This window comes from Salmo trutta, chromosome 17, assembly GCF_901001165.1.
Source record: "Salmo trutta chromosome 17, fSalTru1.1, whole genome shotgun sequence".
In the NCBI taxonomy this organism is placed as follows: domain Eukaryota; kingdom Metazoa; phylum Chordata; class Actinopteri; order Salmoniformes; family Salmonidae; genus Salmo; species Salmo trutta.
The window spans coordinates 3,859,924-3,886,111 of record NC_042973.1 but is presented as its reverse complement, the minus strand read 5'-3'; the positions used below and the strand labels follow the sequence as shown (position 1 = coordinate 3,886,111).

Genomic DNA, 26,188 nt, shown 5'->3' with positions numbered 1-26,188 from the left:
AGCTGAAAAAAGAGAGAGTGAGAGAGAGAGAGAGAGAGAGAGAGAGGGAGATGAAAAGGAGAGAGAGAGAGAGAGAGGGAGCTGAAAGAGAGAGAGGGAGCTGAAAGAGAGAGAGGGAGCTGAAAAAGAGAGAGAGAGAGAGAGAGAGAGAGAGAGAGAGAGAGAGAGAGAGAGGGAGCTGAAAGAGAGAGAGAGAGAGAGCGAGAGAGAGAGAGAGGGAGCTGAAAGAGAGAGAGAGAGAGAGAGGGGACTGAGAAAGAGAAAGAGAGAGAGAGTGTGTGTGTGTGCATGTATATCTGTCTGTGTGTGTCAACTGTGTGTGTGTGTGTCCCTTTAACAGCAGGTGTGGAGTGTGTTGAAACCCACCATGCTGTTTGGAATCTGACTTTAGTCCCGAGTCTTTGGCCATCCTAAAAATAGCCCTCTGAAAGACCAGCAGCTGCTGCCTCAATGGTACTCTAGCCTCCATGGAGCTCTGGTCCAAAATAGTGCACTACATAGGGAATAGGGTGCCATTTAGCCGAGGGTAGTCTGGCCCAATGACTTGGCTCTAACAGTTGTTCTCTATACTGCCAACTACATGTTGTTCTAACTGGCCGCTCTCTGAACCACACACTCCATTTACCGGAAATATGAGCAATTATTCCCTTTAGTTACCCTCTCTGGTAAGTCTTTCATTTCTTCTTCTCTCCTGTTTGAAGATAGGAAATGTAATTTACTGTGGGCCGGAGGGAGCATGGGATACAACTAGCTTTGTGGCGGTTGTTACCACGTAAACAGAATGCCATGGACTTAATTATGACACTAGAGTTTAGAAATGTATCTTGGTTCATACGAACAACGTTTAACTTTTATAAAAAATAAAAAAATAAAAAAAAACATTTAACGTCAACTCTCCTAGGATAGAAAGGAAATGTTATGAAAAGCCATATACTATGTAAAGTTTTCACAAAGGTTGTGATCTTTCACTGCATGGCTCTACATTGAGGCCTAGGTGTAAAAATCTCACAAACTATTTTGTATTATAAATTGAGCTGTGACTGCTGATCGGACTTTTTTTGGGGGGGGATCTTTAATCCACAACTAAAAGATCCGAAGCTTCCCGAAGATTCTGGGCATGTGTGGATCACTTTCTGCGCACGTCTATATTGTCTATAGAGAACAGGCTACTCAAGCCAATGGTGCTCGTTTAATGAAGTTATAATGATCACAGTATTCTTCATAACAGAGCCAAATATAATAGCATAACATTACTGTAAGACAAAAAATGCACCGCATTCAAACGTGATTGTTATTCTTTAAGTTTTACCCTTCTCGGTATGCACTTAGATCCTAGATTTTTGTTTTGAATGATGTACAGTGTTGTTTTGGATGATGTACAGTGTTGTTTTGTATGGCGTACAGTGTTGTTTTGAATGGCGTACAGTGTTGTTTTGAATGACGTACAGTGTTGTTTTGAATTATGTACAGTGTTGTTTTGAATTATGTACAGTGTTGTTTTGAATTATGTACAGTGTTGTTTTGAATGGCGTACAGTGTTGTTTTGAATTATGTACAGTGTTGTTTTGAATGACGTACAGTGTTGTTTTGAATGATGTACAGTGTTGTTTTGAATGATGTACAGTGTTTAAAGAATTGAAGGTGCCAACTAATTTTATATAGAGCATCATAAAAATGTTTTACTGTCATATACAAAAACAATCTGCTCCTCCCTTGACAGGGATCATCAACTTCACGTTTTTCAGCTTCTACCCACCAATTTAAACTGAGGCATAGTCTTACCTGTGTATTTTGCCTAGTGGCGTGCACTGTTTGAGTTTTGGCCACATGAAGAAAAAAAACACAGTGGGTGTTTTTTGTCACACTGTAATGTTACACTATGCAATTATAAGCGGTTTTGTTATGTAGAAGACTGTGTGATCATGATGTGATCTTGCAGACATTACTTCAGCTTTGATCTAACTTTGATCTAACTTTGATCTAACTTTGATCTAACTTTGATCTAACTTTGCCTGAGTTGTTGTTCTTTCTTTCTTTCTCTTGTAGTCAAATTTGAAAGCTGCAAACACATTTTAACAACGTTCCAGGGGTAGGAAATAACTTTATTTTGTTTGCTTGTCAATTCATTAGAAAAATCAGCTTCAAAGTAACAAGTTGTTATTATAAACTCGACAGATAAACAGATCTTTTGCAACCACCTGTGTTCCGAGGTTGTTGTAAGTGTTCTATGAATAAACATGACGTGTATTCTGACCATTTGACCGTACTGAACTTGGATGATCTAGCAAAAACCGCTCTCAGGCCACTACAGTTGTCATCCCCGGGTCTGTATTCACAAGGCGTCTCTGAGTAGGAATGCAGTTTTTGCCTTTAAAAAAAATCATAATGAATGAGAAGGGGGGGGGAACTTGATCCTGAAGATCAGCGTTCTTACCCAGAGACGCTCTTTGTGGATACAAACCCTGAAGACAAAGTTTTGTCAAAGAAGTCTCACCCCTCATCTCTCCTCTTGTAGGTAACATTGACAGCAGCTGTTGGGCCTGGACTCTGAACAGATTAAGAGGTTAGAGATCAGAAGGGTAAAGGTGAAGAAGGGTCGTGGTCACCATGGTGCGTAATGTGGACGATCTGGACTTTTGCCTTGCCTCCCACCCCCAGAGCATCCTGGAGGGGCTGCGCTCCCTCTGCTGCAACCCCAAACTAGTGGACGTGACTCTGGCCGCGGGCGGCCGCGACTTCCCCTGCCACCGGGCCGTCCTGGCGCTCTGCAGCGTCTACTTCCACTCCATGTTCTCCGGGGACTTTGTGGAGAGCATAGCGGCCCGGGTGGAGCTGCACGGAGTGGATCCTGACGTAATGGCTTCAATTCTAGACTTCTGCTACACAGGGAAACTCACCATCAACCAGGGAAACGTGGAGGGCCTGATACGCACGTCCAGTCAGCTACAGTTCCAGGCGGTCCGGACTGTGTGCAGCCGTTACCTCCAGCACCAGATCGATGCCACCAACTGCCTGGGGATCCTGGAGTTCGGGGAGGTACACGGCTGTCCCGAGGTGGTAGCAAAGGCCTGGGGATTCCTTCTGGAGAACTTTGAGGCCGTACAGCGCTGGGAGGAGTTTCCTCTGCTGGAGAAGGAGAGGTTAGTGGCGTGTCTGTCCAACGAGAGGCTACAGACCAGGACAGAGTGTACCCGTGTGGAGGCAGCCCTGGCCTGGGTGAGACACCACCAGGAGTCCCGACTCCCCCACCTCCCAGAGCTTCTGGGGCTGACCCGCCTGGCCCTCCTGTCCCCTGACTACCTCACTAACACCCTTATGAAGGACAGCCTGGTCCTAGCCTCTCTCAGCTGTGTGGAGGTGGTGGAGAGGGTATGCAGAGAGGTAAATGAACAAGATAAAAAAGTACCAATGTTTTAATATTTTAAACTTAATGGTCCAGTTTCCCAACCACCAATAAGCCTAGTCCTTGACTCAAATACACTTTGAATGGGGGTTCTACTTGAGTTTATTTTTTATTCCAGGGCGAGGCTTGATCTGTGTCTAGGAAACCGGAACCTTAAGTTTTTTCAGGGCAGAGAAAAGTTCCATATTTCCCAACATTTCCAAATCACCGTCTTTGTGTAGAAAATGGACGTGAAGCCAGGCGATGTGGTCCAGAGTGGCAGCCCAAGTCCCCAACCCAACCTGGAGGAGGTGTTATTCGTGATGGGAGGACGCTCGCTGGACGACTCAGATGACGAAGATGATGATGATGAAGACAGAGACCCCAGGCTGCTGCCCGGGAACTGTGGCTTCTACAACCCTAAGACACGTAATGCTCCTCTTCCTCCTCATCTTCCTAATCCTCACTCATGTGTTCTGAGCATCTGTGTCCCTATAACCTGGTCCCAGATCTGTTTGTGCTGTCTGGCCAAATTTGTCATGTGACAATGACCATAGGAGTGGAGAAGACAGCACAAACAGATCTGGGACCAGGCTAGTGTCCACCCAGCAAAGACCCTATAAATAATGTGCATGTTGTGATGTCTCTCTCTACAGAGTAGTGGTATGAATAACATTATCATGTCTCTACAGAGTAGTGGTACACCTCTGCTGTTTTCAATCAGGATCTCAGCGATCACTGCCTCATTGCCTGCAACCGCTATGGGTCCGCGGTCAAACGACCACCCCTCATCACTGTCAAACGCTCCCTAAAACGATTCAGTGAGCAGGCCTTTCTAATCGACCTGGCCTGGGTATCCTGGAAGGATATTGACCTCGTCCCATCAGTAGAGGATGCCTGGTTATTCTTTAAAAGTAATTACCTCAACATCTTAAAAATAAGCATGCCCCTTTCAAAAAATGTAGAACTAAGAACAGATATAGCCCTTGGTTCACTCCAGACCTGACTGTCCTCGACCAGCACAAAAACATCATGTGGCGGACTGCACTAGCATCGAATAGTCCCCGCAATATGCTACTGTTCAGGGAAGTCAGGAACCAATACACACAGTCAGTTAGGAAAGCAAAGGCTAGCTTTTTCAAATAGAAATTTGCATCCTGTAGCTAACTCCAAAAAGTTTTGGGACACTGTAAAGTCCATGGAGAATAAGAGCACCTCCTCCCAGCTGCCCACTGCATTGAGGCTAGGAAACAATGTCAACACCGATAAATCCACAATAATAGAGAATTTGAATAAGCATTTCTCTGCAGCTGGCCATGCTTTCCTCCTGGCTATCCCAACCCCGGCCAACAGCTCCGCACCCCCCGCAGCTACTTGCCCAGGCCTCCCGAGCTCCTCCTTCATCCAAATCCAGATAGCAGATGTTCTGAAAGAGCTGCAAAACCTGGACCCGTACAAATCAGCTGGGCTAGACAATCTGGACCCTCTCTTTCTAAAATTATCCGTCGCCATTGTTGCAACCCCTATTACCAGTCTGTTCAACCTCTCTTTCGTATCATCCGAGATCCCTAAAGATTGGAAAGCTGCCACGGTCATCCCCCTCTTCAAAGGGGGTAACACTCTAGACCCAAACTATTACAGACCTATATCCATCCTGCCCTGCCTTTCTAAAGTCTTCGAAAGCCAAGTTAACAAACAGATCACTGACCATTTCGAATCCCACAGTACCTTCTCTGCTGTGCAATCTGGTTTCCGAGCTGGTCATAGGTGCACCTCAGCCATGCTCAAGGTACTAAACAATATCATAACCACCATTGATAAAAGACAGTACTGTGCAGCCGTCTTCATCGACCTGGCCAAGGCTTTCGACTCTGTCAATCACCGTATTCTTATTGTCACACTCAACAGCCTTGGTTTCTCAAATGACTGCCTCGCCTGGTTCACCAACAACTTCTCAGATAGAGTTCAGTGTGTCAAATCGGAGGGCCTGTTGTCCGGACCTCTCGCAGTCTCTATGGGGGTACCACAGGGTTCAATTCTCGGGCCGACTCTTTTCTCTGTATACGTCAATGATGTCGCTCTTGCTGCGGGTGATTCCCTCATCCACCTCTACGCAGACGACACCATTCTGTATACATCTGGCCCTTCTTTGGACACTGTGTTAACAAACCTCCAAACGAGCTTCAATGCCATTCAACACTCCTTCCGTGGCCTCCAACTGCTCTTAAAGGCTAATAAATCTAAATACATGCTTTTCAACCGATTGCTGCCCGCACCCGCCCGCCCGACTAGCATCACTACTCTGGACGGTTCTGACTTAGAACATGTGGACAACTACAAATACCTAGGTGTCTGGCTAGACTGTAAACTCTCCTTTCAGACTCATATTAAACATCTCCAATCCAAAATTAAATCTAGAATCGGCTTCCTATTTTGCAACAAACCTCCTTCACTGACATTGCCAAACATACCCTCATAAAACTGACTATCCTACCGATCCTCGACTTCAGCGATGTCATTTACAAAATAGCCTCCAACACTCTACTCAGCAAACTGGATGCAGTCTATCACAGTGCCATCCGTTTTGTCACCAAAGTCCCATATACCACCCACCACTGCGACCTGTATGCTCTCGTCGACTGGCCCTCGCTACATATTCGTCACCAGACCCACTGGCTCCAGGTCATCTATAAGTCTATGCTAGGCAAAGCTCCACCTTATCTCAGCTCACTGGTCACCATAGCAGCACCCACCTGTAGCACGCGCTCCAGCAAGTATATCTCACTGGTCATCCCCAAAGCCAACACCTCTTTGGCCGCCTTTCCTTCCAGTTCTCTGCTGCCAATGACTGGAATGAATTGCAAAAATCGCTGAAGTTGGAGACATATCTCCCTCACTAACTTTAAGCGTCATCTATCTGAGCAGCTTACCGATCGCTGCAGCTGTACACAGCCCATCTGTAAGTAGCCCATCCAATCTAACTACCTCATCCCCATATTGTTTTTATTAACTTTTTTGCTCTTTTGCACACCAGTATTTCTACTTGCACACCATCATCTGCACATCTATCACTCCAGTGTTAATTTGCTAAATTGTAATTACTTCGCTACTATGGCCTATTTATTGCCTTACCTCCTTATGCCATTTGCACACACGGTATATAGACTTTTTCTATTGTGTTATTGTCTGTACGTTTGTTTATTCCATGTATAACTCTGTGTTGTTGTTTTATCTTGGCCAGGTCGCAGTTGTAAATGAGAACTTGTTCTCAACTGGCCTACCTGGTTAAATAAAGGTGAAATTTAAAAATTTAAAAAAGAATAACATTACCATGTCTCTCTACAGAACGGTGGTATGAATAACATTATGTCTCTACAGAACAGTGGTATGAATAACAGTATCATGTCTCTCTACAGAGCAGTGGTATGAATAACATTAGCATGTCTCTCTCTCTACAGAACAGTGGTATGAATAACATTATCATGTCTCTACAGAGCAGTGGTATGAATAACATCAGAACAGTGGTATGAATAACATGACGATGTCTCTACAGAACAGTGGTATGAATAACAGTATCATGTCTCTCTCTCTACAGAACAGTGGTATGAGCTGCCAGTCTTCCCCAACCACAACAAGTACGGATACTCTGTGGTCTCTCTGAATAATGACGTTTATGTCACAGGTCAGTTGGCTTTAATTTAGGGCACTTGATTTGAAAAAATAAATACATAAATACATAAAATAAATACATAAAATTAAAGTATTCATTGTCAGTAAACCAAATTCAGATTTCCTCCAATTGTTGAAGTGTGCTTAGTTGATAAATATAATTGATGCATCCCGTATCCTCAGTGTCCTGAAAAGAAGATTGACAATGATCGGATAGTCACTCTCTCTCCCTCCCTCCCTCCCTCCCTCCCTGCCTCCGTTCATCCCTCCATCCATCCCTCCCTCCCTCCATCCCTACCTCCGTTCATCCCTCCATCCATCCCTTCATCCCTCCCTCCATCCATCCATCCCTCCCTCCATCCATCCATCCATCCCTCCCCGCCTCCTAATCCTCCCTCCCTGCCTCCTTCCCTCCATCCATCCATCCCTCCCTCTCTTCATCCCTCCCTGCCTCCTTCCCTTCATCCCTCCTTCCCTCCATCCCTCTCTCATCTTAGGGGGCTCGAGGGGTTCCCAATCCAACACCTGGTCGACCACAGAGACCTGGAAGTACATAACCAGAGAGGGACGGTGGGTGACGGTGGCTCCCATGCTCCGGCCCCGGACTAACCACACCTCAGCAGCCCTCAGTGGAGAGATATACGTCATCGGAGGAAAGAGAGAAATATGAACTATAGAAACTAGACCTATAATAGACCTATAAGAACTAGACCTATAATAGACCAATAATAGACATATAGGAACTAGACCTCTAATAGACCTATAAGAACTAGACCTATAATAGACCTATAATAGACCAATAATAGACATATAGGAACTAGACCTCTAATAGACATATTGGAACTAGGCCTATAATAGACCTATAATAGACCTCTAATAGACATATAGGAACTAGACCTATAATAGACCTATAATAGACCTATAATAGACCTATAGGAACTAGACCTATAGGAACTAGACACATAATAGACCTATAATAGACCTATAATAGACCTACAATAGTCATATAATAGACCTATAAAAGACCTACAATAGACCTATAATAGTCATATAATAGTCATATAATAGACCTATAATAGACCTATAATAGTCATACAATAGACCTAAAATAGACTTATAATATACCTATAAGAACTAGGCCTATAATAGACCTATAATAGACCAATAATAGACATATAGGAACTAGACCTATAATAGACCTATAATAGACCTATAATAGACCTATAAGAACTAGACCTAAAATAGACCTATAATAGACCTATAATAGACTTATAGGAACTAGACCTATAACAGACCAATAATAGACCTATAATAGTCATATAATAGACCTATAATAGTCATATAATAGACCAATAATAGTCATATAATAGACCTATAATAGACCTATAATAGTCATATAATATACCTATAATAGACCTATAATAGTCATATAATAGACCTATAATAGTCATATAATAGACCTATAATAGACCTATAATAGTCATATAATATACCTATAATAGTCATATAGTAGACCTATAATAGACCTATAATAGACCTATAATAGACCTATAGGAACTAGACCTATAATAGACCTATAATAGACCTATAATAGACCTATAGGAACTAGACCTATAATAGACCTATAATAGACCTATGGGAACTAGACCTATAATAGACCTATAATAGACCTATAATAGACCTACAATAGTCATATAATAGACCTATAAAAGACCTACAATAGACCTATAATAGTCATATAATAGTCATATAATAGACCTATAATAGACCTATAATAGTCATACAATAGACCTAAAATAGACTTATAATATACCTATAAGAACTAGGCCTATAATAGACCTATAATAGACCAATAATAGACATATAGGAACTAGACCTATAATAGACCTATAATAGACCTATAATAGACCTATAAGAACTAGACCTAAAATAGACCTATAATAGACCTATAATAGACTTATAGGAACTAGACCTATAACAGACCAATAATAGACCTATAATAGTCATATAATAGACCTATAATAGTCATATAATAGACCAATAATAGTCATATAATAGACCTATAATAGACCTATAATAGTCATATAATATACCTATAATAGACCTATAATAGTCATATAATAGACCTATAATAGTCATATAATAGACCTATAATAGACCTATAATAGTCATATAATATACCTATAATAGTCATATAGTAGACCTATAATAGACCTATAATAGACCTATAATAGACCTATAGGAACTAGACCTATAATAGACCTATAATAGACCTATAATAGACCTATAGGAACTAGACCTATAATAGACCTATAATAGACCTATGGGAACTAGACCTATAATAGACCTATAATAGACCTATAATAGACCTCTAATAGACCTATAATAGACCTATAGGAACTAGACCTATAATAGACCTATAGGAACTAGACCTATAATAGACCTATAATAGACCAATAATAGACCTATAATAGACCTATAGGAACTAGACCTATAATAGACCAATAATAGACCTATAGGAACTAGACCTATTATAGACCTATAGGAACTAGACCTATTATAGACCTATAGGAACTAGACCTATAATAGACCTATAATAGACCTATAATAGACCTATAGGAACTAGACACATAATAGACCTATAAAAGACCTACAATAGACCTATAGGAACTATACATATAATAGACCTCTAATAGACCTCTAATAGACCTATAATAGACCTATAATAGACCTATAATAGACCTATAATAGACCTATAAAAGACCTACAATAGACATATAAAAGACCTACAATAGACCTATAGGAACTATACATATAATAGACCTATAATATACCTATAAAAGACCTACAATAGACCTATAGGAACTATACATATAATAGACCTCTAATAGACCTATAATAGACCTATAGGAACTAGACCTATAATAGACCTATAATAGACCTATAATGGACCTTTAATAGACCTATAGGAACTAGACTTATAACAGACCTATAATAGACCAATAGCAACTAGACCTATAAGAACTAGACCTATAATAGACCTATAATAGACCTATAATAGACCTATAAGAACTAGACCAACAGGAACTTGACTAATAGGAACTAGACCAATAGGAACTAGACCTATAATAGATCTATAATAGACCTATAATAGACCTATAATAGACCTATAATAGACCTATAAGAATTAGACCAAATAATAGACCAATAATAGACCAATAATAGACCTATAAGAACTAGACCTATAATAGACCTATAATAGACCAATAATAGACATATAAGAACTAGACCTCTAATAGACCTATAATAGACCAATAGTAGACCTATAATAGACCTATAGTAGACCTATAGTAGACCTATAATAGACCTATAATAGACCTGAAATTGGCCTATAGGAACTAGACCTATAATAGACCTATAATAGACCAATAGGAACTAGACCTATAAGAACTAGACCAACAGAAACTAGACTAATAGGAACTAGACCAAAAGGAACTAGACCAATAGGAACTAGACCAATAGGAACTAGACCAATAGGAACTAGACCAAAAGGAACTAGACCAATAGGAACTAGACCAATAAGAACTAGACCAATAGGAACTAGACCAATAGGAACTAGACCAATAGGAACTAGACCAATAAGAACTAGACCAATAGGAACTAGACCAATAGGAACTAGACCAATAGGAACTAGACCAATAAGAACTAGACCAATAGGAACTAGACCAATAGGAACTAGACCAATAGGAACTAGACCAATAGGAACTAGACCAATAGGAACTAGACCAATAAGAACTAGACCAATAGGAACTAGACCAATAGGAACTAGACCAATAGGAACTAGACCAATAGGAACTAGACCAATAAGAACTAGACCAATAGGAACTAGACCAATAGGAACTAAACCAATGTGAACTAGACCAATAGGAACTAGACCTATAGAATCTACACCAATAGGAACTAGACCTATAGGAACTAGACCAATAGAAACTATATCTTTAGGTAATAGACCAATAGGAACTAGACCAATAGGAACTAGACCAATAGGAACTAGACCAATAGGAACTAGACCAATAAGAACTAGACCAATAGGAACTAGACCAATAGGAACTAGACCAATAGGAACTAGACCAATAGGAACTAGACCAATAGGAACTAGACCAATAGGAACTAGACCAATAAGAACTAGACCAATAGGAACTAGACCAATAGGAACTAAACCAATGTGAACTAGACCAATAGGAACTAGACCTATAGAATCTACACCAATAGGAACTAGACCTATAGGAACTAGACCAATAGAAACTATATCTTTAGGTAATAGACCAAAAGGAACTAGACCAATAGGAACTAGACCAATAGGAACTAGACCAATAGGAACTAGACCAATAGGAACTAGACCAATAGGAACTAAACCAATGTGAACTAGACCAATAGGAACTAGACCAATAGGAACTAGACCAATAGGAACTACACCAATAGGAACTACACCAATGGGAACTAGACCAATAGGAAGTAGACAGATTAGATCTCGACTAATTCTCTATACTGTTCAGACCTCTAAACCACTGCAGCCTGCCGATCTGTAGCGATAGATATGCTTTGTCATAATAAGTGGACAGTTTTTTTTCTTAACATTGGTCTGGTCAGATAACACCAGTGTTTTCTCTCCACAGGCACTACAATGGACTTTGTAGACATTGAGCACTATGACCCATACAATGACACCTGGGCCCGAACATGCCCTGCAGTGAAATACGTGACAAACTTCACAGCGACTGCCTGCCATGGTAAACTATACGTGATAGGCTCCTGTGCTGTTAAGTACAACGCCTTGACTCTGCAGTGCTACAATCCTGTTATAGGTAGGTAGGAACGGCATGGAGCATCACGTAGGTAATAGGCTCACAACACGGAACCGTCACTAGTGTTTGTGGGCCCGATTCCATTTTCATGTTCACGTCTTGAATTTGACTAAATTGAAAGGGAATTGATCCCCCCCCAGACATGATCCCAATTATTGATTATCGCTTTAGAAGTGTTGCAGTATCCTTTCTGTTCCTTTTTAAATCTCTCTTCAGTGTAATCAAACATGTAACCTAGCATGTGTTGTCCAGATTCATATCTCTACCTTTGTCCATTTCAAAAAACAAATCAGTTTTAGTAAGAATTAAGGAAAAGCAAGTAGGCTACAACACTTGTCATATTCTCATCAGATCCTATCTCATATCTTTGCCCCACTGTGTCTCTCTGTCCCCAAGACGGATGGAGTGTCATCTGCTCTCCCTTCATCCCCAAGTACCTGTCCTCTCCTCGCTGTGTCTCAGTGGAGGGGCTCATCTACCTCATCGCTGACAACACCAAGAAGGTTTACTGCTACGACCCACTGGCTAACATGTGGCAGAAGGTGCGTCAGGGGTTAGGGTTATGGTCAGGGGTTAGAGTTAGGGTTAGGGGTTAGAGTTAGGGGTTAGGGGTTAGAGTTATGGTTAGGGTTAGGGGTTAGAGTTAGGGTTAGAGTTAGGGTTAGAGTTAGGGTTAGGGGTTAGAGTTAGGGTTAGAGTTAGGGGTTAGGGTTGGGGTCAGGGGTTAGAGTCAAGGTTAGGGGTTAGGGGTTAGAGTTGGGGTCAGGGGTTAGAGTTAGGGGTTAGGGTTATGATTGGGGGTTAGAGTTAGGGTTAGGGGTTAGAGTTAGGGTTAGGGGTTAGAGTTAGGGTTAGAGTTAGGGTTAGGGGTTAGAGTTAGGGTTAGGGTTTAGAGTTAGGGTTAGGGGTTAGAGTCAGGGTTAGGGTTAGGGGTTAGAGTCAGGGTTAGGAGTTAGGGTTAGAGTTAGGGTTAGAGTTAGGGTTAGGGTTTAGAGTTAGGGTTAGAGTTAGGGTTAGGAGTTAGGGTTAGGGGTTAGAGTCAGGGTTAAGGATATGGATGGATGGATGGATGGATGGATGGATGGAGAGATGGAGAGATGATGGATGGATGGATGGATGGAGAGATGGATGGACTGATTAATCCTCTCCTCCTGTGTATTCCCCCAGGTCCAGCTGCTGCACATGCTCCATGAGAACGGAGATCTTGTGGCGTTGGACAGTCAGCTCTTTGCAACAGGGGGTCACTGGAAGGGCATGGAGGGGGACTACGGGGTGGAGGTAGAGGTGTACAACAGAGCTTCTAACAGCTGGAAGGTGGAGTGTTTCCTACCAAGGCTCTGGATCTACAGCGGGACCTGTTCTATCTTCCTGGACCCCTCCCAGTGGGCCGACCCATTCCCCCTCGATGAAACCTAAATGGAACAGTCGGGTCCATGGCATGCAGCACTTGAAGTGGAAAGAAAGGTGCTGGTACTCATTTTAGATACTGATTTTAACTTAAAAGTACTGGTGTAGTCGACCATATTTTAGGGGTGAATATTCTAGATGTGCAGTCAGCGCTTAAAGGCCCAGTGCAGTCATGTCCCTTTTGTTTTATTTATATTTCCACACTATGAGGTTGGCATAATACTGTGAAATTGTGAAAATTACGACTGTGCCCTTTTAGTGTAAGACCCTGTTTTGATGTGATGGAGTTTTGGCCTGCCTGGTGACATCAACAGACCGTAAATTAGTTAATAGACCAATAAGAACGAAAGTTACAAACCTCTCTGCCAATTACAGCCAGTTTTCAGATTTCCACTCCCCACTCAGAACACTCCCGGAGAGTCCTAGCAAAAGAATTTATTGAGAAACTGCTCTTTGCTAATTCAAATAAACCAGAGTACTTAATTGTTACACAGAAATGATTTAATATGGAGACCTTTAGGCAGTAGATGCAGGTCTAATTCAAGTACTGAGCCCCCGGCACTGAGCCCATGGCCATGACAGACTGATCTCAGGGTTATAGTGCACAGACTATTGTCAGACTTTTATGTCCGACTGTCTTGGCTGTCAGTAGCCTAGACTACTCTATGCATGTGGAATGTTGTTCATCTCTAGATTATGGAGGATGTCTTTATGCACTACAATAGAACGTTACTTGATCCTCTATGCTGCCTTGGCCAATTGTTCTTCTCTTGTTTTTCTTGTAACATTATACTCATGTGACGATGTGTTTATTTATATTGTTACTTCCTGACTTCCTGAAACGTCTGTTTGGAATCTGTATTATTGAGTTTGTTTGTTTGTTTGTTTGTTTGTTGACTTATTCAATCTTTGTAGAAAATGTACTGTGAATCATAAAATTTTAACTTTGTAGAAAATGTGATGTTTAATCAAAATATCTTTGTAAATATGTTTTTTTTTTTATGGAAAGCATGGAATATTTCATTATTTACAGCAAATGCTTTTGTGTTATTATGCAAAAGTGTTTTTTCAACCTGTGTTTGTTTATAAGCAACCCACTGGGCACGGTGTCAGTTCAACATCTACTGGGCACGGTGTCAGTTCAACATCTACTGGGCACGGTGTCAGTTCAACATCTACTGGGCACGGTGTCAGTTCAACATCTACTGGGCACGGTGTCAGTTCAACGTCTACTGGGCACGGTGCCAGTTCAACGTCTACTGGGCACGGTGTCAGTTCATCCCACTGGGCAGGGAGTCAGTTCAACATCTACTGGGCACAGTGTCAGTTCAACATCTACTGGGCACGGTGTCAGTTCAACGTCTACTGGGCACGGTGTCAGTTCCGCCCACTGGGCACGGTGTCAGTTCAACATCTACTGGGCACGGTGTCAGTTCAACGTCTACTGGGCACGGTGTCAGTTCAACGTCTACTGGGCATGGTGTCAGTTCAACATCTACTGGGCACGGTGTCAGTTCAACGTCGACTGGGCACGGTGCCAGTTCAACGTCTACTGGGCACGGTGTCAGTTCATCCCACTGGGCAAGGAGTCAGTTCAACATCTACTGGGCACGGTGTCAGTTCAACGTCTACTGGGCACGGTGTCAGTTCCGCCCACTGGGCACGGTGTCAGTTCAACATCTACTGGACACGGTGTCAGTTCAACCCACTGGGCAGGGAGTCAGTTCAACATCTACTGGGCACGGTGCCAGTTCAACATCTACTGGGCACGGTGTCAGTTCAACATCTACTGGGCACGGTGTCAGTTCAACCCACTGGGCAGGGAGTCAGTTCAACATCTACTGGGCACGGTGCCAGTTCAACATCTACTGGGCACAGTGTCAGTTCAACATCTACTGGGCACGGTGTCAGTTCAACATCTACTGGGCACGGTGTCAGTTCAACCCACTGGGTAGGGAGTCAGTTCAACCCACTGGGCAAGGAGTCAGTTCAACATCTACTGGGCACGGTGCCAGTTCAACATCTACTGGGCACGGTGTCAGTTCAACGTCTACTGGGCACGGTGTCAGTTCAACATCTACTGGGCACGGTGTCATTTCAACATCTACTGGGCACGGTGTCAGTTCAACATCTACTGGGCACGGTGTCAGTTCAACATCTACTGGGCATGGTGTCAGTTCAACATCTACTGGGCACGGTGTCAGTTCAACGTCTACTGGGCACGGTGCCAGTTCAACGTCTACTGGGCACGGTGTCAGTTCATCCCACTGGGCAGGGAGTCAGTTCAACATCTACTGGGCACGGTGTCAGTTCAACGTCTACTGGGCACGGTGTCAGTTCCGCCCACTGGGCACGGTGTCAGTTCAACATCTACTGGACACGGTGTCAGTTCAACCCACTGGGCAGGGAATCAGTTCAACATCTACTGGGCACGGTGCCAGTTCAACATCTACTGGGCACGGTGTCAGTTCAACATCTACTGGGCACGGTGTCAGTTCAACCCACTGGGCAGGGAGTCAGTTCAACATCTACTGGGCACAGTGTCAGTTCAACATCTACTGGGCATGGTGTCAGTTCAACGTCTACTGGGCACGGTGTCAGTTCCGCCCACTGGGCACGGTGTCAGTTCAACATCTACTGGGCTCGGTGTCAGTTCAACGTCTACTGGGCACGGTGTCAGTTCAACGTCTACTGGGCACGGTGTCAGTTCAACATCTACTGGGCACGGTGTCAGTTCAACATCTACTGGGCACGGTGTCAGTTCAACATCTACTGGGCACGGTGTCAGTTCCGCCCACTGGGCACGGTGTCAGTTCAACATCTACTGGACACGGTGTCAGTTCAACCCACTGGGCAGGGAGTCAGTTCAACATCTACTGGGCACGGTGCCAGTTCAACATCTACTGGGCACGGTGTCAGTTCAACATCTACTGGGCACGGTGTCAGTTCAACCCACTGGGCAGGGAGTCAGTTCAACATCTACTGGGCACGGTGCCAGTTCAACATCTACTGGGCACAGTGTCAGTTCAACATCTACTGGGCACGGTGTCAGTTCAACATCTACTGGGCACGGTGTCAGTTCAACCCACTGGGTAGGGAGTCAGTTCAACCCACTGGGCAAGGAGTCAGTTCAACATCTACTGGGCACGGTGCCAGTTCAACATCTACTGGGCACGGTGTCAGTTCAACGTCTACTGGGCACGGTGTCAGTTCAACATCTACTGGGCACGGTGTCATTTCAACATCTACTGGGCACGGTGTCAGTTCAACATCTACTGGGCACGGTGTCAGTTCAACATCTACTGGGCACGGTGTCAGTTCAACATCTACTGGGCATGGTGTCAGTTCAACATCTACTGGGCACGGTGTCAGTTCAACGTCTACTGGGCACGGTGCCAGTTCAACGTCTACTGGGCACGGTGTCAGTTCATCCCACTGGGCAGGGAGTCAGTTCAACATCTACTGGGCACGGTGTCAGTTCAACGTCTACTGGGCACGGTGTCAGTTCCGCCCACTGGGCACGGTGTCAGTTCAACATCTACTGGACACGGTGTCAGTTCAACCCACTGGGCAGGGAATCAGTTCAACATCTACTGGGCACGGTGCCAGTTCAACATCTACTGGGCACGGTGTCAGTTCAACATCTACTGGGCACGGTGTCAGTTCAACCCACTGGGCAGGGAGTCAGTTCAACATCTACTGGGCACGGTGCCAGTTCAACATCTACTGGGCACGGTGTCAGTTCAACATCTACTGGGCACTGTGTCAGTTCAACATCTACTGGGCACGGTGTCAGTTCAACCCACTGGGTAGGGAGTCAGTTCAACCCACTGGGCAAGGAGTCAGTTCAACATCTACTGGGCACGGTGCCAGTTCAACATCTACTGGGCACGGTGTCAGTTCAACGTCTACTGGGCACGGTGTCAGTTCAACATCTACTGGGCACAAAGTCAGTTCAACATCTACTGGGCATGGTGTCAGTTCAACATCTACTGGGCACGGTGTCAGTTCAACGTCTACTGGGCACGGTGCCAGTTCAACGTCTACTGGGCACGGTGTCAGTTCATCCCACTGGGCAGGGAGTCAGTTCAACATCTACTGGGCACGGTGTCAGTTCAACGTCTACTGGGCACGGTGTCAGTTCCGCCCACTGGGCACGGTGTCAGTTCAACATCTACTGGACACGGTGTCAGTTCAACCCACTGGGCAGGGAATCAGTTCAACATCTACTGGGCACGGTGCCAGTTCAACATCTACTGGGCACGGTGTCAGTTCAACATCTACTGGGCACGGTGTCAGTTCAACCCACTGGGCAGGGAGTCAGTTCAACATCTACTGGGCACGGTGTCAGTTCAACCCACTGGGCAGGGAGTCAGTTCAACATCTACTGGGCACGGTGCCAGTTCAACGTCTACTGGGCACGGTGTCAGTTCAACATCTACTGGGCACGGTGTCAGTTCAACCCACTGGGCAGGGAGTCAGTTCAACATCTACTGGGCACGGTGCCAGTTCAACGTCTACTGGGCACGGTGTCAGTTCAACATCTACTGGGCACGGTGTCAGTTCAACCCACTGGGCAGGGAGTCAGTTCAACATCTACTGGGCACGGTGCCAGTTCAACGTCTACTGGGCACGGTGTCAGTTCAACATCTACTGGGCAGGGTGTCAGTTCAACATCTACTGGGCAGGGAGTCAGTTCAACATCTACTGGGCACGGTGTCAGTTCAACCCACTGGGCACGGTGTCAGTTCAACATCTACTGGGCACGGTGTCAGTTCAACCCACTGGGCAGGGAGTCAGTTCAACATCTACTGGGCACGGTGCCAGTTCAACGTCTACTGGGCACGGTGTCAGTTCAACATCTACTGGGCACGGTGTCAGTTCAACATCTACTGGGCAGGGAGTCAGTTCAACATCTACTGGGCACGGTGCCAGTTCAACGTCTACTGGGCACGGTGTCAGTTCAACATCTACTGGGCACGGTGTCAGTTCAACATCTACTGGGCACGGTGTCAGTTCAACATCTACTGGGCACGGTGTCAGTTCAACATCTACTGGTCACGGTGTCAGTTCAACATACACCTGATTTGGATTTAGGTTAAAAGTTGGGTGAAAAAAATACGAAATGCCCTTACGTTGATAACTTTTTGCAAATTCAATTGGTTTTCCTTGTTGATTCAACGTCATCACATAGATTTTTGGGGTTGAAATGATTTGGAAACAATGTTAACTCAGTAGTGGAGTGTATACACAGGTATGTCCAGGCTGTATCACATCCGGCCGAGATTGGGCGTCCTATAAGACGGCGCACAATTGGCCCAGCGTCGTCCGGGTTTGGTCCGGGGTAGGTCGTCATTGTAAATAAGAATTTGTTCTTAATTAACTGACTTGCCTAGTTAAATAAAGGTTAAATAAAAATACAAATGAAAATATTTGGATTCTCAGAGGAGGAAGGGGCGGATCATCCTGCTCAGGGAATTTTTTCACTTTCACTGACTTAGCTACCAAATGCAGCTAGCTAGTTTTAGCCTACTTAAACACCCAGGCCAAACAGAGAGGGATGCTATGTTTGCTAGCTGGCTAAGGCTATCGAACACTGGAACTTTTCCAGGTCAAGGTAAGCTTTTGTTTTTATAAATGCATTGCCACGAGGCCCGCTGCTGTAACTGCTAAACTACTTTTTGTACACTGTACTGCATGATTGTAGTGGGTTCTAGTAGTTATATTGACTATGATGTTAGCTAATATGGTGACAATGATGTAGGCTGTGGGTAGTGGTTAGCGGTTATGGTATGAAGTTTTGGCTTGTAAAGGTTTTTTCGCCCTGGTCATAGACAGCCGATGTGTTGTGCACTGAAGTCCATACGTGAAGGGAAAAGGTGAGAGGAGGAGAGAACGTAGATGCAAGAAGGAATAGAATGAGCAAAGGTGTCATGCCGTTACGTGGCTGCTATGAAAGTGAACTGTGTGTGTGGGTTATCAGGGGTGTATTCATTCTGTCGATTCTGTTGAAAAACGTTTCTTAAACAGAAGCAAACGCAACAAAACAGGGATAAACATACCTGAATCTGTCCAATAGAAACTTTTGTTTGCAACTGTTGGATTAATGATTACACCCTAGATCAGCTAGATGCAGGTAATAGTGTCCAAGGCGGTAATGAATGTGTCAATGTCTTGTCAGCTTGATTACTCTAAATGATCTCGACCTGTGTTCACCTACGTTGTAAACTTTCATTCGTAGGCTAGGTTGTAGTAACCTCATGATGAGTACAGGGAACATTCTAGTATCATGTAGTAGCCTGAACCTATCAATGTTACATTGAACTGGGTGAACGGAATATGAATGACATCCAATATGCTATAATAGAAATAAGGCGATGCTCATTAAAAAAATGTAAAATCATCCTCCCTAATCTTAAACGGCACCAACAGCCATTGTCATATACCCACTTTTTGTTGTTGTTGTTGTGGGCATTGCATACACTCATTTCTTAATCCTCACGATACATGTCAATGTAGGCTAGTGTAGTGGAGGTATACGCGCCATATCAAATAATAATGGAACAGACCAGAATGTTTAGCTTCAAATGTAGATATACTACTATTTCTTCCCATTTTAAGAGTAGCAACGTCAGTAGGCCTATGCTCAAATGCTCCAAAATTGTGCTGTTTCATGGACAGAAATGGAAATATCCGTAAAAAATAAAAAATAAATTAAGTTTCAAAGAGAGAAGATCAAAAGATGCAACAACTATAATAAATAGGTGATAAAATAATATAAAATAATATAAAATAATGGCTGCTAGACAATGAAATAAAAAAAGCGTTGATTTTTAAAACCGGGGGCGGTCGCTGATTGGCTGAATGAATTTGATCATGCTTTGTGATACGCCCCGGGGTTTCATGACGTTTTAGTCCACACCCTGTCACATACAGTAGAACCTGATGAACACCAGTGAGCCACCAGATCCACCACGAGGAACATCTAGCTAGTCCTTCTGTCCTTCTTGTTGGATGTAAATGTCCGGTTTATCAGGTCCCAGGCTGCCACGACCATTCTGATTGTTTACTCACAAGTTAATTTCATTTTTACAATATTTTTTTTATTTAGCGCCATCTGTACCTGAGAGCAGATCTAGAGGTTCTGACTGAACACACATTTGAGTGGCCCAGGACAGTCCATTTATTTTGTGCTGTTATAATTTGATGCAAGCAGTTCCCCCTCATAGCGAATAGCTGGCAAAAGCAGTGACCCCTCGGCCTATGGGCTCGTAGAGGCGGAGCTGCTGCTGACAGTCCCTGAGGAGCAGAGGAATACGCTTGTTTTGAACAATTTTTTTTTTTCACAGGAAAAGGTACATATTTACCACACTTTTTATATTTAAAAGTATTTAAAACATAAGCCATGAAATATATAATATATATATATACCCTGAAAAATATAAAAAGGCAACATGAAACAATTTCAAAGATTTTACTGAGTTACAGGTCATAAGGAAATCAGTCAATTGAAGATAAAAAATATTTGCTACGCTATGGATTTCACATGACTGGAAATACAAATATGCATATGTTGGTCACAGATACAGGACCAGTCAAAAGTTTGGACACACCTACTCATTCTTGGTTTTTCTTTATTTTTTACTATTTTCTACATTGTAGAATAATAGTGAAGACATCAAAACTATGAAATAACAAATATGGAATCATGTAGTAACCAATTTTTTTTTTAAACAAATCAAAATATATTTTAGATCTTAGATTCTTCAAAGCAGCCACCCTTTGCCTTGATGACAGCTTTGCACACTCTTGGTATTCTCTTAACCAGCTTCACCTGGAATGCTTTCCAACAGTCTTGAAGGAGTTCCCACATACGCTGAGCACTTCTTGGCTGATTTTCCTTCATTCTGCTGTCCAACTCATCCCAAACCATCTCAATTGGGTTGAGGTCGGTTGATTGTGGAGGCCAGGTCATCTGATGCAGCACTCCATCACTCTCCTTCGTGGTCAAATAGCCCTTACACAGCCTGGATGTGTGTTGGGTCATTGTTCTGTTGAAAAACAAATGATAGTCCCACTAAGCGCAAATCAGATGGGATGGTTTATTGCTGCAGAATGCTGTGGTAGCCATGCTGTGCCTTGAATTCTAAATAAATCCCCAACAGTGTCACCAGCAAAGCACCATCACACCTCCTCCTCCATGCTTCACGGTGGGAACTACACATGCAGAGATCCTCCGTTCACCTACTCTGCGTCTCACAAAGACACGGCGGTTGGAACCAAAATCTCAAATTTGGACTCATCAGACCAAAGGAAAGATTTTCACCGGTCTAATGTCCATTGCTCGTTTTTCATGGTCCAAGCAAGTCTATTCTTCTTATTGGTGTCCTTTAGTAGAGGTTTCTTTGTAGCAATTTGACCATGAAGGCCTGATTCACGCCGTCTCTCTGAACAGTTGATGTTGAGATGTGTCTGTTACTTTACCTCAGTGAAGCATTTATTTGGGCTGCAATTTCTGAGGCTGGTAACTCTAATGAACTTATCCTCTGTAGCAGAGGTAACTCTGGGTCTTCCTTTCCTGTGGTGGTCCTCATGAGAGACAGTTTCATCATAGCACTTGATGGTTTTTGCGACTGCACTTGAAGAAACTTAAAAAGTTTTTGAAATTTTGGGGATTTACTGACCTTCACGTCCTAAAGTAATGATGGACTGTTGTTTCTCTTTGCTTGTTGGAGCTGTCCTTGGTCTTCTACCAAATAGGGCTATCTTCTGTATACCAACCCTACCTTGTCATAACACAACTGATTGGCTCAAACGCATTAAGAAGGAAAGAAATTCCACAAATTAACTTTTAACAAGGCACACCTGTTAATTGAAATGCATTCCAGGTGACTACCTTATAAAGCTGGTTGAGAGAATGCCAAGAGTGTGCAAAGCTGTCATCAAGGCAAAGGGTGGCTACTTTGAAGAATCTCAAAAATAAAATGCATTTTGAGTTGTTAGACACTTTTTTGGTTACTACATGATTCCATATGTGTTATTTCATAGTCTTGATGTCTTCACTATTATTCTAAAAAGACCAATATGACCAGTACAGCTTGGGTTGGCCTGACTGTGAAAGACCAATATGACCAGTACAGCTTGGGTTGGCCTGACTGTGAAAGACCAATATGACCAGTACAGCTTGGGTTGGCCTGACTGTGAAAGACCAATACGACCAGTACAGCTTGGGTTGGCCTGACTGTGAAAGACCAATACGACCAGTACAGCTTGGGTTGGCCTGACTGTGAAAGACCAATACGACCAGTACAGCTTGGGTTGGCCTGACTGTGAAGGACCAATATGAACAGTACAGCTTGGGTTGGCCTGACTGTGAAAGACCAATAGGACCAGTACAGCTTGGTTTGGCCTGACTGTGAAGGACCAATATGAACAGTACAGCTTGGGTTGGCCTGACTGTGAAAGACCAATATAACCAGTACAGCTTGGGTTGGCCTGACTGTGAAAGACCAATATGACCAGTAAAGCTTGGGTTGGCCTGACTGTGAAAGACCAATATGACCAGTACAGCTTGGGTTGGCCTGACTGTGAAAGATCAATACGACCAGTACAGCTTGGGTTGGCCTGACTGTGAAAGACCAATATGACCAGTACAGCTTGGGTTGGCCTGACTGTGAAAGACCAATACGACCAGTACAGCTTGGGTTGGCCTGACTGTGAAAGACCAATATGACCTGTACAGCTTGGGTTGGCCTGACTGTGAAAGACCAATATGACCAGTACAGCTTGGGTTGGCCTGACTGTGAAAGACCAATACGACCAGTACAGCTTGGGTTGGCCTGACTGTGAAAGACCAATATGACCAGTACAGCTTGGGTTGGCCTGACTGTGAAAGACCAATATGACCTGTACAGCTTGGGTTGGCCTGACTGTGAAAGACCAATATGACCAGTACAGCTTGGGTTGGCCTGACTATGAAAGACCAATAGGACCAGTACAGCTTGGGTTGGCCTGACTGTGAAAGACCAATATAACCAGTACAGCTTGGGTTGGCCTGACTGTGAAAGACCAATACAGGATTTCTATTCAGAGTGTATGTCACTGTTTGTCAGAAGTTTTCACAAAGGGGCTTTTCCTTCAGCTGGGCAGGCCGTTAGCGAAATGTTTACTATATCCACTTCCGACAGGCACCACTACACCACTGCGTGATTCACCCCGTTTTTGCCCCATTATAAAATGGATCATTAGACTTAGTCAATTAGAACCAATGACCCATACGACCATGTTAATATGGTGTATATATAAATCACTGATTAGAACACTGTTGATCTGCCACGGAGGTCTTGAAATATTGATATCCCGCAGAAAGTCTCTTTCCTCCCGCTGCAGCAAAGTATTTGATCATTAACCAATTTGTATCAAAGCGAGGCTACAAAAGTAACTCTCTACTGCACCCGCGTCCCTCTTGCTATGGAAACGGCCCGGGGAGCGTCTGGTTACCCCGGCAACCTCTGCTGGGATTTGCCTCGCAAGTTCGCACTCTGTTGTCTCTGGGTGTTTCTTAAAAACGTTTTTTTATTAGTGAGACTAGCAAAAGTTAGGAAATCGTTATTCGTCGTAGAATGCTTAGATTCAGTTAAATAAACATTTGAAAAAATAGCATGCCACTTAGTTTATGCGTTTACAACTAAACTACTTACATTGGTTTTAAAGCAATTCTTTTTCAAATTGTTTTTCGTTTTTTTTTCTTTGACCAATTTGCCCTTGTACATGTGTTTTATGGATTGTAGCTAATCCTGTTTTGTCGGGCACAGTGTAGAAAGTTCCTAGCAGTTTTTTCAATGAGTTCTCAAGGAGACCAACGCGAACCAACATCGACTGGACTAGAAGCTGTGATTCAGGTTTGTGCAACAGTAGCCTGAGTTTGAACATAATCTTGAACATGAGCTCAAATTGTGCATTTAGGATAGTTTTGCAAATAGATGAAAGCCAAGCACTTGTTGTTAACAAATGAAAACAGAGGACTACAAACATGTCGATGCGTGTTCCTAATTGTATTACACACTTCAGTATTACACACACATCTGTGCACCTGACTCGAAAACAAGGCTACACAGTCAAATTCAAAGAAATCACTGTGAGTGCACTAGAAGGATAGAAGCCTTCTCACTTTGCAAGACTGCATTTAGTCGGATTAAATATTACCTTACGTATATCACAATCCATAAATATAAAAATATGAATCTGCCTAATATTTGGTTAGTCTCCCTAGGCAGTATGTTTTCCTCCCACATTAAAAATGCTCCAGTGTACAGCAGTGATATTGCCCTAGTAACCATTGAATGCTAATTACCCATTACAGTAATTACTGGTTGATGGTGTGATGATGGTGTGAGGCGGGTAGAAGCTGAAGGAGTCTCTCTGCTCCCCCATGACAGACAGACAGACAGACAGACAGACAGACAGACAGACAGACAGACAGACAGACAGACAGACAGAGAGACAGACAGACAGACAGACAGACAGACAGACACACACACACACACACAGCTAGAGTAACTATTGGGTGGTGTCATGTCACGATGTGTGTGTGTGTGTGTGTGTGTGTGTGTGTGTGTGTGTGTGTGTGTGTGTGTGTGTGTGTGTGTGTGTGTGTGTGTGTGTGTGTGTGTGTGTGTGTGTGTGTGTATAGAAGCTGGAGGAGTCTCTACTCTCTAGTCTCCCTGACAACAGCAGCAGGGTAGAGGAGAGTAATCTGTCTCTGACACCAAGAGGAGATGGACAGGACTCTGCCGCTGCCACGCCCGCTGCCACGCCCGTCTCAGGCTCCGCCTCCTCTACAGCAACACCCGTCTCCTCCCGCATCAGACAGATCATAACCAGGAACCTGGCTAACCCTAGCCCTGCTGGTAGACCAAGGCCATACCTTTCTCAGACCACAGCTCATTGAACATAATGTATAGAACCTACCTCTATCATTAACATACTGATATCTACCTCTATCATCAACATACTGATATCTACTGTTATCATCAGCATACTGATATCTACCTCTATCATCAATATACTGATATCTACCTCTATCATCAGCATACTGATATCTACCTCTATAATCAACATACTGATATCTACCTCTATCATCAACATACTGATATCTACCTCTATCATTAACATACTGATATCTACCTCTATCATCAACATACTGATATCTACCTCTATCATCAGCATACTGATATCTACCTCTATCATTAACATACTGATATCTACCTCTATCATCAACATACTGATATCTACCTCTATCATTAACATACTGATATCTACCTCTATCATCAGCATACTGATATCTACCTCTATCATTAACATACTGATATCTACCTCTATCATTAACATACTGATATCTACCTCTATCATTAACATACTGATATCTACCTCTATCATTAACATACTGATATCTACCTCTATCATCAACATACCGATATCTACCTCTATCATTAACATACTGATATCTACCTCTATCATCAACATACTGGAATCTACCTCTATCATCAGCATACTGATATCTACCTCTATCATTAACATACTGATATCTACCTCTATCATTAAAATACTGATATCTACCTCTATCATCAGCATACTGATATCTACCTCTATCATCAGCATACTGATATCTACCTCTATCATCAGCATACTGATATCTACCTCTATCATTAACATACTGATATCTACCTCTATCATTAACATACTGATATCTACCTCTATCATCAACATACTGATATCTACCTCTATCATCAACATACTGATATCTACCTCTATCATTAACATACTGATATCTACCTCTATCATCAGCATACTGATATCTACCTCT

The 26,188-nt window shown here is 43.2% G+C and overlaps 3 protein-coding genes across 15 annotated transcripts in view; all 3 read left to right on the top strand.

Moving 5' to 3' along the window:
• Nucleotides 1–513: 513 nt before the first annotated feature.
• klhl30 (kelch-like family member 30) lies at nt 514–14,274 on the top strand. 2 transcript variants are annotated; one of them, XM_029695427.1, is made up of 9 exons: nt 514–665; nt 2,047–2,089; nt 2,516–3,381; nt 3,625–3,811; nt 6,978–7,064; nt 7,549–7,704; nt 11,728–11,916; nt 12,313–12,458; nt 13,084–14,274. In XM_029695427.1, exons 3-9 carry the CDS (start codon nt 2,608–2,610, stop codon nt 13,330–13,332), a joined length of 1,788 nt encoding a protein of 595 aa, XP_029551287.1. In that variant the 5' UTR covers nt 514–665; nt 2,047–2,089; nt 2,516–2,607; the 3' UTR covers nt 13,333–14,274. The 2 variants fall into 2 exon arrangements, with proteins under 2 accessions (XP_029551287.1, XP_029551288.1); XM_029695428.1 differs by lacking the exon at nt 2,047–2,089.
• Nucleotides 14,275–15,463: 1,189 nt separating this feature from the next.
• Nucleotides 15,464–19,736, top strand: LOC115151464 (uncharacterized serine-rich protein C215.13). Of its 12 annotated transcripts, none has more exons than XM_029695425.1 (5): nt 15,464–15,691; nt 16,010–16,593; nt 16,939–17,464; nt 17,542–17,601; nt 17,733–19,736. In XM_029695425.1, exons 1-5 carry the CDS (start codon nt 15,491–15,493, stop codon nt 18,423–18,425), a joined length of 2,064 nt encoding a protein of 687 aa, XP_029551285.1. In that variant the 5' UTR covers nt 15,464–15,490; the 3' UTR covers nt 18,426–19,736. The 12 variants fall into 12 exon arrangements, with proteins under 12 accessions (XP_029551285.1, XP_029551284.1, XP_029551283.1 ...); XM_029695424.1 differs by having other exon boundaries at nt 17,542–17,865; nt 17,945–19,736; XM_029695423.1 differs by having other exon boundaries at nt 16,939–17,601; nt 17,654–17,865; nt 17,945–19,736.
• Nucleotides 19,737–23,797: 4,061 nt separating this feature from the next.
• crocc2 (ciliary rootlet coiled-coil, rootletin family member 2) overlaps nt 23,798–26,188 on the top strand; it is a 157,023-nt gene continuing 154,632 nt past the window's right edge. The window contains exons 1-2 of the mRNA XM_029697372.1: nt 23,798–24,224; nt 25,016–25,232. Of these exons, the coding sequence (XP_029553232.1) occupies nt 24,165–24,224; nt 25,016–25,232 (277 nt within the window). The 5' untranslated portion in view covers nt 23,798–24,164. The remainder of the gene's footprint in view (nt 24,225–25,015; nt 25,233–26,188) is intronic.